The 16286-nt window shown below is 48.6% G+C and overlaps 1 protein-coding gene across 2 annotated transcripts in view; it reads right to left on the bottom strand.

The window, feature by feature from the left end:
* Positions 1-16286, bottom strand: part of ARHGEF7 (Rho guanine nucleotide exchange factor 7) — a 126098-nt gene that overhangs the window by 85893 nt on the left and 23919 nt on the right. For both annotated transcript variants that reach the window (XM_059995857.1, XM_059995858.1), the window contains exon 2: positions 12585-12671. In XM_059995857.1, coding sequence (XP_059851840.1) covers positions 12585-12671 — 87 coding nt within the window. The remainder of the gene's footprint in view (positions 1-12584; positions 12672-16286) is intronic.

The raw sequence follows: 16286 nt of genomic DNA, 5'->3' as shown, positions 1-16286 counted from the left end.
CGTGCAATTCTTCCTTTCACTTGAACACTCAAGAGGCCACTGTAGGGTTATTAACTGGCCTAATTTCAATATTGTTGTGCCTCGGGACAGGGAGGCTGGAGGAGAGGGAACGGCTGGTTGGTGGGGTGATGAGAACACACACAACATTTATTAAGTTCTGCCGTCTTATGTGGGTGTGGTTTGTGACAACCCAAAACAATTACAATAGTAACAAAGATCACTAATCACAGATCACCATAACAAATATAATAATGGAAAAGCATGAAATACGTTGAGAACTACCCAAATGCGACACAGATATGAAGTGAGCGTGAAGTGAGCAAATGCTGTCGGAAAAACAGCACCAACAGACTTGCTCCACGGATAGTTGCCACAAACCTTCCATTTGTAAAAAATACAGTATCTACAAAAGTATGGGAAGTTTGTACACAGGTATGCGGAGCTCAGAAGTGAATAGCTAAGTTCACAAACAGTACCGGTCTTCAGATTCTGAAAAGCAGAGGTAACATTTTCTTCTCTCCCACATGCCAAAATATACACAACTTTCTAGCTCAGATCCCAACACCTCCCTCAAATGTCCCTTCCTGACCAGAGCTTGAGGTCCCAGAGGCAGCCTCGTGCCGCAAGTCCCCATCGGGCAACCCCGAGAGGAAGGAGCCCCGGGCAAAGGGCTCTGGGGCCCCGCCCTACAGACTGCATGGCGAGTACAAAGGGAAAGGGCACCTTCACAACGGAGAGACCTGGTGGACATCACCTTAGCCAAGTGATGGAACTCAGCGCTGGCAGCACAGAGCACGTCAACATCGTAGGTCTGATACGACCCACGGGAACACAGAACAGCACCTGTGCAGAATTCCTGCCTAAAACGTTTGACCTGAATCAGATCCTGTCCAGACTGTGGGGCAGTCTGCATGATAACCACCCCAGATTCTTCAAAAACGTGCAAGTCATCAAGGATAACGGTGGAGGAACCGTTCTGGAAACTACAGAGGCCAACGAGACACGACAAACTGAATGCAACACAAGACCTCTGTTTGATGCCTGTGTTTAAAGAAAAGCCACAAAGGTCACCTGGAGACCACTGGGACCGCGTCTGAGACGGCATCCCTGGAACAGTGTACAGTGTCTGGGCTGTGCCAGCAGGACATGGTTGCACGGGAGGAGGTCCCCGTTGTACAAATGCACGTGCTGAGAGCACGAAGAGGCCAGTGGCACGATGCGTGCACACGGTTAAATGGTTAGTGCAGCAATGTCTGCACAACGATGGAGTGAAGGCACAGGGCACTTACCCTAGTCTTCCTGCCTTTCTGCTAGTTTTAAACCTCTCAAAATAAAGAAGAGGGGGGCAGGGCTTCCCGGCTGGCGCAGTGGCTGAGAGTCCGCCTGCCGGTGCAGGGGACGCGGGTTCGTGCCCTGGTCCGGGAGGATCCCACATGCCGCGGAGCGGCTGGGCCCGTGAGCCATGGCCGCTGAGCCTGCGCGTCCGGAGCCTGTGCTCCGCAATGGGAGAGGCCACAATAGTGAGAGGCCCGCGTACCGCAAAAAAAAAAAAAAAAAAAAAAAGGGGGGTGGGGGGGGCAGATTACGAGGCTCTCTCTCGCATCCCCTCGCCACTCTGGCTTCACTTTTAAGTAGACAGCGAAGACTCCACTCACCATCCACAGTTTTCCTGTAAAGGTCTCATGGAACAAGGACTCAAACCAGCGATCCTGACAGGCCCCCGTCACTTCAATCGCGGCCACACCAACTTCCCTCAAATGCCCGGCACAGCCAGGCTGGCCTGATTCTGCCACAAGAAGTCCGGAGGAAAGCAGACTTCCCTCTCCGTCTCCTCAGCTGGCCAGGCCCCTTGGCCCTTCGGCAAGCCTGGGGAAAACACACGGCTCCCTCTCCCGGCCAGACCGCTCCTGATGTCACCAAACTGTCATTTAAAGGGCCTGCCAGGTCAGCTTTAAACACGAACTAATTAAATCAGATACTCTCCAAGGGGATGCTGGAATCACTACCTTAAAAGCTCCACAGTCTACAGCCCAAGCAGGCACCACGATCTACCTATTAGTCTTCCTAAAGAGCACATGCACGCACGTCATTAACCCCAGAGCACGGTGGAAGATGCTAACGGTCGGAGGGAGCGAGGCCCTTCCCTTCTCAGCTCAAGGACCAGGACCTTCCTCTAAACTACCAGGGAAAATACCCACTACACACCAAATAAATTGGGTCCAAAATTTGGGACAAATTAGGTCAGAAATGCATATTCTGGCTAGGAAGTTCATTTTTTAAAACATACAAAATGCAGATCTTCACATCTAAACATGGTCTGAAAGGCCTCGAGATTTGTTTTGCTCTGTAATTATTCACTGGGAATCTCTCTGCTCGCTGGTTCCCAGGACTTAAGGGAACTCCTCAGGGACACAAACTGCTTTAGGGCAACGGGGGGAAGGGGCTGCGCCTTCCTGCGAGACCAACGGGGAAATGCCTGTCAGGAAAAGGGGTCCCCTTCCTGAGAGACCAATGGGGATTTTCTTGATTTGTTTTAAAATGAAAATATCAATAGAAAAGTGACAGCTAAAAGATATTCAAAGAAGTCTGTTTTACTAGACTTAAAAAAGGTGGGAAATAGGAAGTAAAAGAGGGGAATGAGGTCAAAAGGCAGGACCCCAAGCGACTAGAATTTCCCACGGCCAGAGAAACAGGCGGTCGCACCAGCTCAGGACTCTCCCCATGTGCAGGCAGAACGCAGCGTCCAACAGCAGCTGCTCTACCTGAGTCGCTTCCCAAAGGCCACTGGGCCGTGACCAGTTTGCAACAGGAGAAAGAGCGTGTAGAGGGACAAGGGCACACGGCAGAGCGGCACGTGGGCTTCTCCAACACACAGCTGCCCGCCCTGCTCCAGGCCCTCCCACGGCCTTCCATGGTGCGGCCCGAGGACACGGTGGGGACCAAGAACGCAGCCCTGTGCACCACCTCGGCACGTGGAAACAAATGTCCCCCCCGAGGCTCCCGCCAAGAGCCCACCCAGCTGACACCCCGTCCAGGGCCTGTGAGACCACGAGCACAGAGCCCAGCCGAGCTCACCGGACCGCCGGCCTCACTGCAGAGCTGAGAGGCAGGAAATGGCAGTGTTTCTGCCACTACATTTGGGGTCATTTGTTAGGCAGCTACAGAAAACCAACACACGACACCAGCTGTCTCACAAATAAGATGCAAGAACTGAGATCAATTTTCCCGCAGAGCAGCTATAAACCCACTGAAACCAAAACTTCTGTAAGAGATCTAGACTCTCAAACGCAGTTCTCCCTTTGGCAGAAACTGAGGCACCTTTCTCATTCCAGTTGATAGGAGACTTAGTGCAACAATGGAAACAATAGTGAATGGAATGAAAGTACTCTTATCGATCTTAGAAAAATGTAAGTTTTTTTGTTTTTGTTTTAAACAAGTCAGGAGATGCTTTTGCTACCCTGCAGTACTAAAGAAAGCACTTCCGGGATCAATTCTCCCCTCTCGGCTTAGTGAAGTGGGCGGTGGGCTCCTAGCCTCGGAACCGGAACCGCACTGGCAGCCGGATATCACTCCCTGGGATACACAAGAGCTGCTCCAGATACTCTTCCAAATGACTCAGAGTAACCGACACACGACTCCACAGGATCCGAAGCTGCCTTCAGGCTCAATTCAGGTCACAAGGTGAAGCTAACAGACCCGCTGGCATGCCTCGATGCTGCAGCTACTGCTCAGCTAAGCACGACCTCATTTTCAAGCACCATCTTTGGCACAGGCTGGGCATTAGCCAGGTAGCCTCCGTCTTAAATGAGCACCTTGCGTGAAGGAGCTCCAAGAGGGAGCTCTGACAAAACGAGCAGCTGTGGAAAAATGAAACAACTAGAATTTTACTAATAAATGCCCCTCGAAAGCGACAAGCTAACCATCATCAACACAATAAACTGAAGTAAAGATGTCGCGGTGTCTCATCTTCTGCCTCTCAGATGATCACACAGACCGATTCCAAGGTCTACAGATTATCCTTTTCAAAGTTGCATTTTACAGAAGAAACTGAGTCCCAAAGGGGCTACAGGTCCTTATCTGCCCTGAACGTTTCCAGACATCTTCTGGGGATCTGCCCTCATACAAACCCAATTCATGGACATCCAAATTGAGGTCTGACCCAAGAGCAGAGACCAGCAGGGTGTCTACCTTCAAAGCCCTACAGAGCGTCCTGAATGCACCTGTCCTGTATGCTGGCACCTCCTCGGCAGCTGGCCACGGCTGAGACCATCCTTCCTGCAAGGGACAGTCCATTCCCATGAAGCGCGTCTGAACGACACATCAGAACCCTGCAACACGAGCTAAAAGGGTGGAGGCACAATCGTTCACATGGATAAAGTGAACGTTAACAGACTAAACCTTACTGCTGTCCCGTCCATCTTGTTCATCCTTGGTCTCACGCATTCAACACAGACCTGACCTGAGTGCCTATGCGTGCCAGCACTGGGACCCTTGTGTATTCACAGTGCCCTCGAGGTTCCCAGGCCAGTGGGCTGGATGAGGAGGGAGAAGCTTCACTGAAGACTGCAACCCTGGCTTTGCAGGACGCGGACACGTGCCCAGCCCAACACCCAGCCTGTAGCCGAGCCCCTTCCTGGAGGCTCCGAAGAGTCAGACACAAAGTGAAGAGACATGATTCCAATTCCTCCAAGAGAGCCGTCCTCCGCTTTCACCCCACAGTTCTCCTGCCTCCCACCCTCCACCACCCAACAGTGGTCAACAGTCCTCAAAAGGACCCTTTGGAAAAGCAGCCCCAGGTCCGTGTGCTGCTTCCTGTCATTACTACTGACAGGCGGGAGGAATGGCGGCTGCCTTGGAAGCTGCACTGAACCTCAGTGCACGAGAGACGAGGAGGTGCCCTCGCGGCGGGGACGGACGCGGGCCGAGCTGCCGCGTCCCATCTCAGCCTCGCTCCTCCGTCTCCTCCAGCCCGGGTCAGGGACACAGCTCACTGGGCTCACCCAGCCTGCCTGGGACCAGCCTGGGGCTTTAGCCTCGTCAATACGACAAGTGACAGGAGCTTAAAATATCCGAGCCACCTCCACTTTTCCCATTTCACCCTTAATTCCACCTTGCTCTGTTCCTGAACCTCTTCGGGAAGCTTCTTAAGGGGTGTCACTGTTCAGGAGGCCTCTGATGAGCGGGACGGCAGGCTGCTCCACCTTCACTAGCTGTGGACGTAGGCAGGCACCCTAAACCAAGCCAGCGCCTTGGTTTCCTAGTCACAGCGTGGGCAGGACAATCCAACCTGAGAGAGCTGCTTGAAGACTGAGCGAGCTGACCCGCGTCTACAGGGCAGGGCCCAGGATGCAGTGGGCACTCAGGGGCCGCCACTCATTCTCGCCACCTCTCGGGCTCCTCTAAGAGCACCGCCACCAGGGGAGGCCCAGCGCAAACTGAAGCTGCAGAGCTCGTCAGAGGGGGACAGCAGAGCATTAAACCCAGCACGGGGCTCCGTGTGACGACTCGGTGGCATGCCCACGAGACCAGCCCTGCCACCAACCAAGCTCCCCTGAGAACCCCCGCTAGGAGTCAGGCTAAGAGGACTGCCCTGCGATCCTCAGTTCACCTAGTCCAGCCCGGGCACAGCGTGCCCGGCAGAACGCAAACGCTGGTTCGCACCCGCTGGGCTGTGACCCGAGACCTCCTCACCACCTCAAGTCTCCATCTCCTCGGCTGCAAAATGGGGAAAGCACCACCTCCTCCGCAGGACATCTGGGAGGATTAGACGATACAGCACATATGAAACGCCTAGGCACCTACTTTGTACCTGACAAATGCTAACCCCATTTAATTCCAAGCTGACTGCCCACCCCCAGCCTCTCCAGTGACCTAGACTCGCGCGGTCCAACGTGGAGCCGCCTGCCTTGTGAGCTGCTGAGCGCTTCCAGTGTAGCTGATTCAGAGTGAGAGGTGCTGCGGGTGTGAGAAACACACACCAGATTTTAAAGACTTAATGTGAAAAGACAAAGTAACGTCAATAATATTTTAATGTTAACTACACGTTGAAATAAGAACGTTATAGGTACACTGGGTTAAAGACAATGTATTATTAAAAATAACTTCATGTTTCTTTTCACTTTTTTTTAATGTAGTTTCCAGGAAGTTTTAAAAAAACAAATGTGGCTCACATTATATTTCTATTGGATGGTGCTGATCTAGACAATGAGACACCCGAAGACCTGAAGGGAAGTCTAGTTCTCCACAGTGGAAAGCAGCCTGGATGCAGAAGGGACTAACCACTCGCCCACAGGACAGCTGGCCAGGCTCTACAATGGAACACAGAGGGTGAACGCAGACACTGTCTGCCAGGAAAAATTAAATAGAATCATAGTATCAGAGTAGAATTTGACATTCTCTGCTTATAAGTACCTACAAGATATTCAGAGAATAGTTATTCATCTCCTAAATGACTTTTTAATTACTTACTGTCTCTCAACTTCTTTAAACGGCAAGTTCTGGCAAAAACATGAATAAACTGACTTCAAGAATTGAGTCGGTCAATAAATACTACATCATTACCTACCACTTCCAGCTCACCATGCAGTCAGGAGCACAGGTGACCAGCTAAGATGACAGACTGCTGTGTGACCTCAAACACACCTTCAGTACAAAGTTGTAGCAAACAACTTTACCTGAATCTAGGTCGAAGGTAACACCTGGGTGGGGCATCCCATTCCCAGGGAAAGGACTATATACCTTTGTCTTTGTTTCAATTAATCCTGAAGCCTACATCAACAAGTTTCAAGTTTTCACATGAGCATCGCTTAGTTATTCCAATAGTATTTTTAAATATTCTTTTGGAGAAAATCTCAATCATAACCTTGTTAAAAATCTAGAAGAGAATTGAGCACGAGGACAAAGAAGTTTAACAAAAGAATCTGTCTGTCGGAAATACACAAAGAAGACGAACGTTTTAGAAAGATGAGTTCTTCCCCTAACTCATCAGCCCATCAGCCTAGCTGATTACAACACTGGAGAGCCCGCCTAATACCTTTCCCTTCTCTCCCGACTTTAAAGACAGAAAATGAAAACTTCATCACTCACACAGAGGGAAATCAGCACCTCTGCACACAGTCTCAAGCCGTGCTTCCAGCCAGAGTTCCCCCTTTATAAAGCGACCCCGGAACAGCCAGAGGTTACTTGTCAGAAAGCTGGAAGGAGCTCTGCCAACGTCTACAGTTTTCAACTTTGATTTCCTAGTCTAGCAGCTTTCCTTTCACATCCTCCTTTGCGAGTCCAATGGAGGAAACCTTGACTGCGTCATATCTGCGGGCACTGCAGATGATACAAGAAAGAAAAGCCAAAATGTTTACCCCAAGGGGCTTCCATTTTCCCGAGGGCAAGAGAAGCAACTGATACAGGCAGTCACAGGACTGACTGCAAAGGCGTGCTCTCACACACTGCTACAGGCAAGGCAGAAGGATAAAAATGTCTCTGGAGACAATTGGGCAATAGTGCTTTAAATGTTTAAAAGCCCTACCTTTGACCTATGCACTGCCCTACCAGGGAATTTCTCCTTCAGAGATAATCAAAGATGCAGGATTCTGTACAGAAATGGCCATCACACAGATCACTGTCTACCACAATGAAAACTAGAAACAACCTCTACATCCAAAAGTGGGGATTAGCACCACGAACTACGGAGACGCCATTAAAGATAACTAGACAGATATTGAACACAAGAAAACAGCCACTACGTTAAGTTAAAGCACATTATAAAACATTTATACTATGATGTCATGGATATTTTAAAAGCATATTTACGTATGTGCAAAGCGGGGGAAAGACTGAAAAGTATACACTAATTTTCATATTGGTTATCTCTAGATGGCACCATTATATAATTATTTTCTTCTTACATTTCTCCATTTCCTGAAGTCTGTATAACTGAATATGGATTATGGGGTAAAGTTTTTCAAAAATACATACCAACGTCGTTCCAACTACACGAAAACGATAACAGTAACAGCCACTGTCTATTTAGCACCGAAAACACGTGAAGCACTGTTCTAAGTGCTATATGCTAATTCACTTAATCCTACAACAAATACGAAGGGCCTGCATCGCGGTGATGCCCCTTATCCAGGTGGTAGAGCTGGCAAGAGGCAGAGTGCGACAGAAACCCAGCGGGCTTCAGGCCAATGTGCTTACCGGCCCTGCGAAGCAGAAAGCTGATATTCATGGGCAACCACCAGGAGGTGAGCAAGGCCCTGCAAGTACACAGGGCGCTTTTACTGAAGGCCCAAATCGCAGTGGGAGAGCACGCCCAGCTGACTGTTGAGCGCCCGCCCCAGCCCGGCACGACCTGCTCGCGGCTGCTCAGCACCACGTGCACAATTCCCGGGAAGTGAGACAAACTGGGTTTTCGGTGAAAAGCTACTCTGAGAAGTGGCCAACTGCCACTGATGGTGATACAGGTGGAGAGGCCTAGGAAAGTAATGACTCAGCGAACAGATATAACGTTGTTAAAAACAGGTAAAAAATAAGACGGCATCCGAGCCAGCAAAGACTCACATCTGTGATGTGAACAAGTCCACATTCACCCTGCAAAACAACACCAAAGCGCCACCAAAACAGTCTCATAGAGCGAAAGTCAGAGCGTTTCCTCCTCGACAGTCTCACGGTCAAGGGAACAGTTTTCTTTCACAGTTTTAAGCACTAATAAACGACTACGGCATTATTTCCCTTACATAGATCTGCCTGTTCCGGCTTACCTGTGGTCATTACAGACATACATTAGTTTGCAACTGCTGACAATTTACCTAACCACACAGATGTATAAAGTGAGTAATGCTGCATCCCAAACCGGACACCACCTGCTTCTCCAGGAAGGGTCCAAGAAGCAGGGCTGCCTGCAGCAGTGGAAAAGCCCCTCACTCAGGGCCAAACACCAGCTCCGTGCCCCAGCTCCGCACCCCCAGTCCCCTCAGCGGGTTGCACAGCCCCGGCTGGCCTTTCTGCTTACTGCCAGCATGGAGACTCTCACATCCACCCCCACTCCCCAGGACCTGCTGAACCTCTGGAGATGGGTCCACACATCAGTATTGCTTAAAAAGCCCAACAGCAGCCCTGTGGCTAACGTTCAGGCAGTTAATAGTGAGAACTGACGAGTCAGGCTGTGTCTCCTTCCTGTAAAACAAGGACTGTAATAACTCAAAAGACGAAGGAGCAAACTAAGACAACACGTGGAAGTCCTTTAGAAAGTGTTACAAATAACCAAAAACAGCGTGCTATTGAGAACTGATATCAGGGGTCAGATGGAAACTCTGGAAAACTACACAAAGACAGGACCTGGTCAGCATGAGCAACCTTCTCTCTCACACACGACGTTGCCTGCATGTCCAGGACAAGTTCTGTCCTTGCTACACGTGCTAGGCAAACGAGGGTTTCCAAACACAATATTCCCAAGCTGGAGACAATCACGGTGCCTGGCTCCTTGTATCAGTAAACTTAACTTTCTAGAAAAGTTCCAACTTTATTTATCAAGACATAATAGTTAAAAAAAAAAAAAAAAGACACAATAGTTCTAAACAGGGTCATCTTACATCCTTATTACACCATTAGGAACATGAGAAAAAACCTAAATTCTTATCAAATTCCATACTATTTAAGGAAACAAAAAAGTCAAACAAGATGCTTGCTAGGAAGCAAACATTATATGAAAGATGAAAAGATCATCCAAGATATATGTGCTGTTTTCCTAAACACAGTTTTCCAATTTTTAAGTTTTGTTAAATTTTCCAAATTTAAAAATGTTTTCCGACTTAAAACTTAAATTGCTTCTCAAAGTTTAACAATAAATGCAAATCGTACAATACTCCTTTAAAATTAAAACTCCTTTCATAATCAGAACTCATTAGGGGAATAATACTTGATTTTCCACAGCGAGTTAAGGTGTGTATGTGTTAAAATAACTGATAAAGTAATTATGACGTTCAGTTCCTCTCTTCCTTTAAGAAATCTTAAGACAGTTTTTTTTTAATAAATTTATTTATTTATTTTCGGCTGCATTGGGTCTTTGTTGCTGTGTGCGGGCTTTCTCTAGTTGCGGCAAGTGGGGGCTACTCTTCCAGTGCATGGGTTTCTCATTGCCGTGGCTTCTCTTGTTGCGGAGCACAGACTCTAGAGCACAGGCTCAGTAGTTGTGGCGCACAGGCTTAGCTGCTCCGTGGCATGTGGGGTCTTCCCAGACCAGGGCTTGAACCCGTGTCCCCTGCCCCTTAAGACAGTTTATAATGGTGGTAGACAAGAAAATACATATACCAAAGACAGGCAGTCTGTTACAAACACAATGCAGTCTAAACTAACCCCTGGAAAAACCTACCTTGACACTTATATAGAACAAAAGCTAATCTAGAATTCAAGCTATCAATCTTGAGTTTCATGTTTGTAATTTCAAAAGCTTTCCTGTCAGTCTCTTGTCTTCCAGCATTTTGTGAAAACGAAGTGTGTAGAGCTACAAAGTGTTTCAAAAGAGCCAAGTCCTTCCCTCCTCACTCCCTTTCCATGTATTTTTCTTTAAAAACACTGGGAAGCCACCCGCCACACTGCGTTCCATGTGTGAGGCTGTCTTTCAGTGAACAAGCCTGTCCCTTCACATCACAGATTACAAGTCTGGAAGCCCAAGTTGAGTCCATACCGTACAGAGTGACTAACAAATGTATGAGCCTTCTGATGTGCTTTTTTAAATTGTTACCTCTTCTGTAATTGAAAGTTTTAAAGTTTAACTTATAACTGAGCTTGAAAGAGTGTTAACTAAACTTGCCTCTGTTGTAAATTTACTGGAAGAGATATTTAAATACCACAAAATAAGTCATACTTGACTTCTTTATATAAAAGGAAACCTTTCCTACCAACTACAACTGCCAGGTCATCAGGCAATCACAAGTATTAACTGAAGGCCTACTATACGCCAAGCACTGCTCTAGATACTTAGGATGTGTTAGTGAACAAAGTCTCTTCTAGAACATCTTTAAATAAACTCAATTTAACAAAAATAGTAGCTATATAAAATTTCAACAGCAACCTTTGGAAAACTAAGGATGAGGTGTTTTGGTTTTTTTTACGTTCAACATTCTTTAAAACAATACCTTCTTGCAAAGTGAGTTTCAAATTTAGTCTAATGAGAAACTAAACTCAATAGTTTGAAGGGGATAATAAAATTCCTCAACAAAGGTCAAAAAAAGCAAAAACTGCTACAAGCATTTATTATCACAGCCTAACAGGGAAACTCAATGATAAAACGACAAAGCCCGTCCAGCAGAGGAAAAGACCTTTCTGAAACAATGTCTCTCCCACGCCTAAACAGCCACCATCTCCACTTTGGACTCTCCTCTGAGCATTTTCACTTATCTGTACATGATTTCCTCACAGACATCAAATGCTACCAACTTAGTGTTTCCAATCATATTCATAAAGACAGTAATTTACTCTTATCAAACTTCAACCAAGAGATAAGCGTTCCATATAGCCTTCCTCACAGATCTGATGACTTCTACATTTATTTCCCAAGAAACCTAAGAGACGGTTCTTTTAGGATACAATGGTTCTGTTGCAGATGCTTTCATATACTGTTACCTAGAAGCCTGGTATAATTCATCTCAGTACTCAGATAAGGAAACAAAGGCAGAGAGTGGTAAAGCCGCAGGTAGAAAAGGCAAGATTTAAACCCCCAACTGACTATAACCACATTAGTCTGTAATTTCCAAATAAAAAAGCAGCTACATTTCTGATCTAAAGTCCTATCCCAGGATTAAGAAAAACCACACGTGGTAACATAAGATGAAAAAGAAATTTCCAGGGCTTCCCTGGTGGCGCAGTGGTTGAGAGTCCACCTGCCGATGCAGGGGACACGGGTTCGTGCCCCGGTCCGGGAAGATCCCACAGGCCGCGGAGTGGCTGGGCCCGTGAGCCATGGCCGCTGAGCCTGCGCGTCCGGAGCCTGTGCTCCGCAACGGGAGAGGCCACGACAGTGAGAGGCCCGCGCGTACCGCAAAAAAAAAAAAAAGAAAGAAATTTCCAGAGAGCTGCTACTGAAAGACTGTATTTAGCACAGTGACAAAATTCTAAGCAACATGGAAATGACACCCACGCCCCAAGACATAGATTAACATGTCCCTAACCTAAACATCAACTGTCAGAGTAAGAACCACCTAAAGGGAGTGACACTTGGAGGACTGGGGGCCCATTTTCTTTCCCCCGGCTCCGCCTGATCACCTGCTTAGGGTTCTGACGGCTGACCCAGACCTGGATGCGCGTCCCCCGAGAATCCCTAGGGCAGAGTTAAAGCTAAGGCAAGTACCAAGGAGTCAGAAAGCGCCCCTGCCCAACAAACGGCTGTCGAAAACGTGTTGTCACCTGCACCACGAGCTACTGTAACCACCTGTCCCCATCGCAGCGGGCAAAATGTGGGGCTCCTCCCTGCCCTGAGCCCGCAGTCGCCCCTGGGGAACCCGCGAGCCGAGCCCCGGGCGCCGCCGCTGCGGGCCGTTACCACGCCCGCCCGCCTCGCGCCCCAGCGCCCCGCCGGCCCCGCCACTCACCTCCAGGCGCAGGGACGCCCCGCAGCCTCGCAGGAACTCGCGGATGTTGCTCAGGCACTCGCCCTCGCTCCGGGGCTCCGGGTAGACCTGCAACACAGAGAACAGGCGCTGAGCGCCGCGGGCAGGCCGCGAACGCGCCCTGAGGGGAACGCGACGCGGCCCCGGCGGGCGTGCCGGCCGCGCGAGCGACCAGGGCGGGCTGCCCCGGCGGCCCAGAGCTAGCCCGGCCGCCCCCGGCGCCCGCCCGCTCGGCCGCCGCCTCTCCTCACCCTTTTTCCTTCCTCCGGGATGCACCAATCTCAGCCCCTTCCCTCACCAGGAAGTGGAGCGGCGCCGGAAGTGACGTCTTCAGACCGCGCCCCGGCAAGCCCCGCCCGCAACCTCTTCCGGTCCCCCGCCGTGAGGGCGCGGTCTCTTCTCTCGGCAGCTGGCGCTGGCCTTCCGACGCGGCCTACCTGGGCCGGCCCACGCGCGGACTTCTCCTCCCCGCACTTGGAGGTCGCCCTCGGACGCGGCCCACCTGGCCCGGCTCACGCGCGGATTCCCCATCCCCGCACCCGGCGCTCGCCTTCCGACGCGGCCTAGGGGGCGCAGCCCGCCCCGCCCGGAGGGACCCGGGAAAGCTTGGCCTCCTCCGCTTGAAGCAACCACGAAGGGACTGTTGAGAACCTGTTGTTTTCTCAGTTCTTCTCTGCGCCCGGCTCGGGGAGAGTGGAGCTGGAATTCTAATACGATGACTTAAAACAATTAGCGACGTAAATTATGCCGGCTGGGATTAGAGTGCAGTGTTTTCTTTTACTACATATAGACCGTGTGCTTCATCAATGATTAGCCAAAATAGCTGGTCCCTCGTCAGCGAAAAGTCAGCTGGGGAGAGATTGTGGCGAATGCAGCCTCCATCACAGGTGAAGAGCAGCAAGGGCTCCTGCAGACTGTCTGGTGCTTGGTCCGAGGCAGAGCTGTAAAGGCCCCAGCCACACGTGTAAGCAGTTACAGCTTCCCAGGGCAAGAAACAAAGGAAACCAGGAACGGCACCGGTTACACAGAACTATCAAGGGAGAAGCCTGAGATCTCAGAAGAGCTTTTTGTTGTTGTTCTGAACAGCATGTGAAGACTTTTTACACTAAAGTATCATACAGAATTCTAGCATTTGGGGACGTTCAAGACATTTTGTCCTTCTGTCCTCTAGGGGGAAATCACGACATTCCATTAGGCCTCTCTCAGGAATACAGTTTCATTTCAAAGTGGTCAGGTCTTCTAAAACTACAAAAGAAAACCAGGGTGTTGAGCAGTGCCAAGAGGGAGGAAATGACACTTTTTTTCCTCTACAGTTTAAAAATTCTTAGGAGTGCCAGCATATTTCCCTCCAAATACTGAACAGATTTGTTTTTTTCAGTGGAACTTGAGAGAGAGTGGAACAGCAAAACCAAAGCTGCCTTCTAGTCCATTTTACTCCTCCCTCACACTGTTTTTGCATACAAATACAATCAATCCTCATTCACGGATTCTATATTTGCAAATTTGCCTACTCGATAATATTTATGTGTAACCCCAAAATCTGTATTTGCGGCACTTTCTCATTTATAGACGTGTGCAAAGCAGCAAAATATTTGAATTGCCTTATGCACACATTCCCAGCTGAATTTGAACAAGGCCATGCTCTGCCATCTTCTTGTAGCTCATAATGTAAGCAAATGTCCTTTTCACTCCACTGGTGCCACATTTTTCACTTTTTTTTTTTTTGCTTTTTCTTGGTGATTTCACTGTTTAAATGGCCCCCAAACGTAGTGCTAAAGCAGTGTCTGGCATTCCTAAGCGCAAGAAGGTTGTAATGTGCCTTACAGAGAAAATACGTGTGTTAGATAAGCTTCACTCAGGCCTGAGTTATAGTGCTGTTGGCCGAGAATTCAATGTTAATGAGTCAACAATACGGTACATCCAGAAAAAGGAAGAGGATATTCGCAGGTCTGTACGTGAAGCCGCTCCGGAAAGTGCTAAAGTAACCTCTGTAGTGCGTGATGGAGCTATGGAAAAGATGGAAAAGCAACTAAATTTGTGGATTCATGAGATGACAAGCAATAAAAAGAGTGTAGTGGACAGCGTTGTTGTGAGGCTGAAAGCCAAAGAAATTTACGGTCATGTTACCCAGGGTCAAGAAAATGTTAAACCCTTCTCAGCTAGTGCAGGTTGGCTTGCACGATTCAAAAGGCGATACCACATGAAAAATGTTAAACTCACAGGCAAGGTAGGTTCTACAGATCAGGAGGCTGCAGAAGAATTTAAAAAATACCTGCTAAGCATTATACATGAAAAGGGTTATATGGAAGAGCAGGTTTTCAACGCTGATGAAACTGGCTTATTTTACAAGAATGTTGGCAAACGAACCTATGTAATGCAAATGGCCTCCAAAACTCCTGGCTTTAAATCATTCAAAGACTGTGCAACCTTGCTATTATGTGCAAACGCCAAGGGTGACTTTAAGTGCAAACCCCTCATGGTACACAGAGCACAAAACCCACAATCACTTAGAGGGAAAAACTTGAACTGTATGCCAGTCCACTGGAGATGGAACAAAAAAGCATGGATGGCGTCCAAAATATTCTGGGATTGGTTCCACAACTGCTTCATCCCAGAAGCTGAACGTTATCTCCATGGCAAAAACCTTGCTTTCAGGGTTTTATTAATTTTGGATAATGCCCCAGTTCATTGCCGTGAAGAACTCGAAAATGCCCACCCCAACATAGAAGTTCTCTTCATGCCCCCAAACACAGCATCTCTTATCCAACCCCTCAATCAGGGCGTGATAAAAGCTTTCAAGGCACACTACACCAGGGAGCTTTATAGCAAGGCTTTTGAGGCTCTCAACGCCAATGAGGAGACCACCATGATGGACTACTGGAAGTCAGTCACCATACGCAATGTTATTGATTATATCAGCACAGCCTGGGACAGCGTCAAGCAGGCTACTATCAACAATTGTTGGGGAAATGTTTGGCCAGACTGTGTGAAAAATTTTGAAGGTTTTGAAGGTGTTACAGAAAATATAACGAGCAGTGTCAAAAACATAATGCATATTGCACAACAGATAAGTGGAGAAGGTTTCAGTGACATGAAGGAAGGCGATGTGGAGGAAATTTTGGCAGAAGTGGCAGTAGAACCCACCAACAAAGACCTGGACGAGATGGCAAAACAAGGCAATGGAGTTAGTGATGGTGAGGATGGTGATAGTCAGCCTGAGACTCCAAGAATCGTCCCTCTCACAGCAGCCAAAATAGCAGAATGGAATTCTGCCTTGGAAAAAATTTTCAATGACATGGAAAAGTGTGACCCTGTGCCCGAACGCAGCCTCACGTTTAAGCGCCTCACCTCCACCGCGTTCATCCCTTATGCCGAAACGCTTAAAGATTTGAGGCAAAAAGCCAAGCGGGTGAGGCTGAAGCAGTTTTTCAAGCCAGATTGGGAGGGCAAGTTGCTGACACCGTCACCAAACTGGGAAAGCCAGACTCCTGAGGCAGAGCTGCCAGATCTCACAGGCCACCCTCCCTGACATCTTCCTTCCTGACTCTCCCTCCGTTCCCGTACAGCAAGCCGAGGTCACCAGGTTTAACCCCACCGTGCACTGCCCCATCACGTGTCCCATGGCTCCATCAACAGTAAGGTGGTTTCCATAAATTTTAAATGTTTGATCTTTGGTTAACGCTT

The sequence above is a fragment of the Delphinus delphis genome, chromosome 18, assembly GCF_949987515.2.
Source record: "Delphinus delphis chromosome 18, mDelDel1.2, whole genome shotgun sequence".
NCBI lineage: Eukaryota > Metazoa > Chordata > Mammalia > Artiodactyla > Delphinidae > Delphinus > Delphinus delphis.
This window is presented reverse-complemented; position numbering and strand designations above follow the sequence as displayed.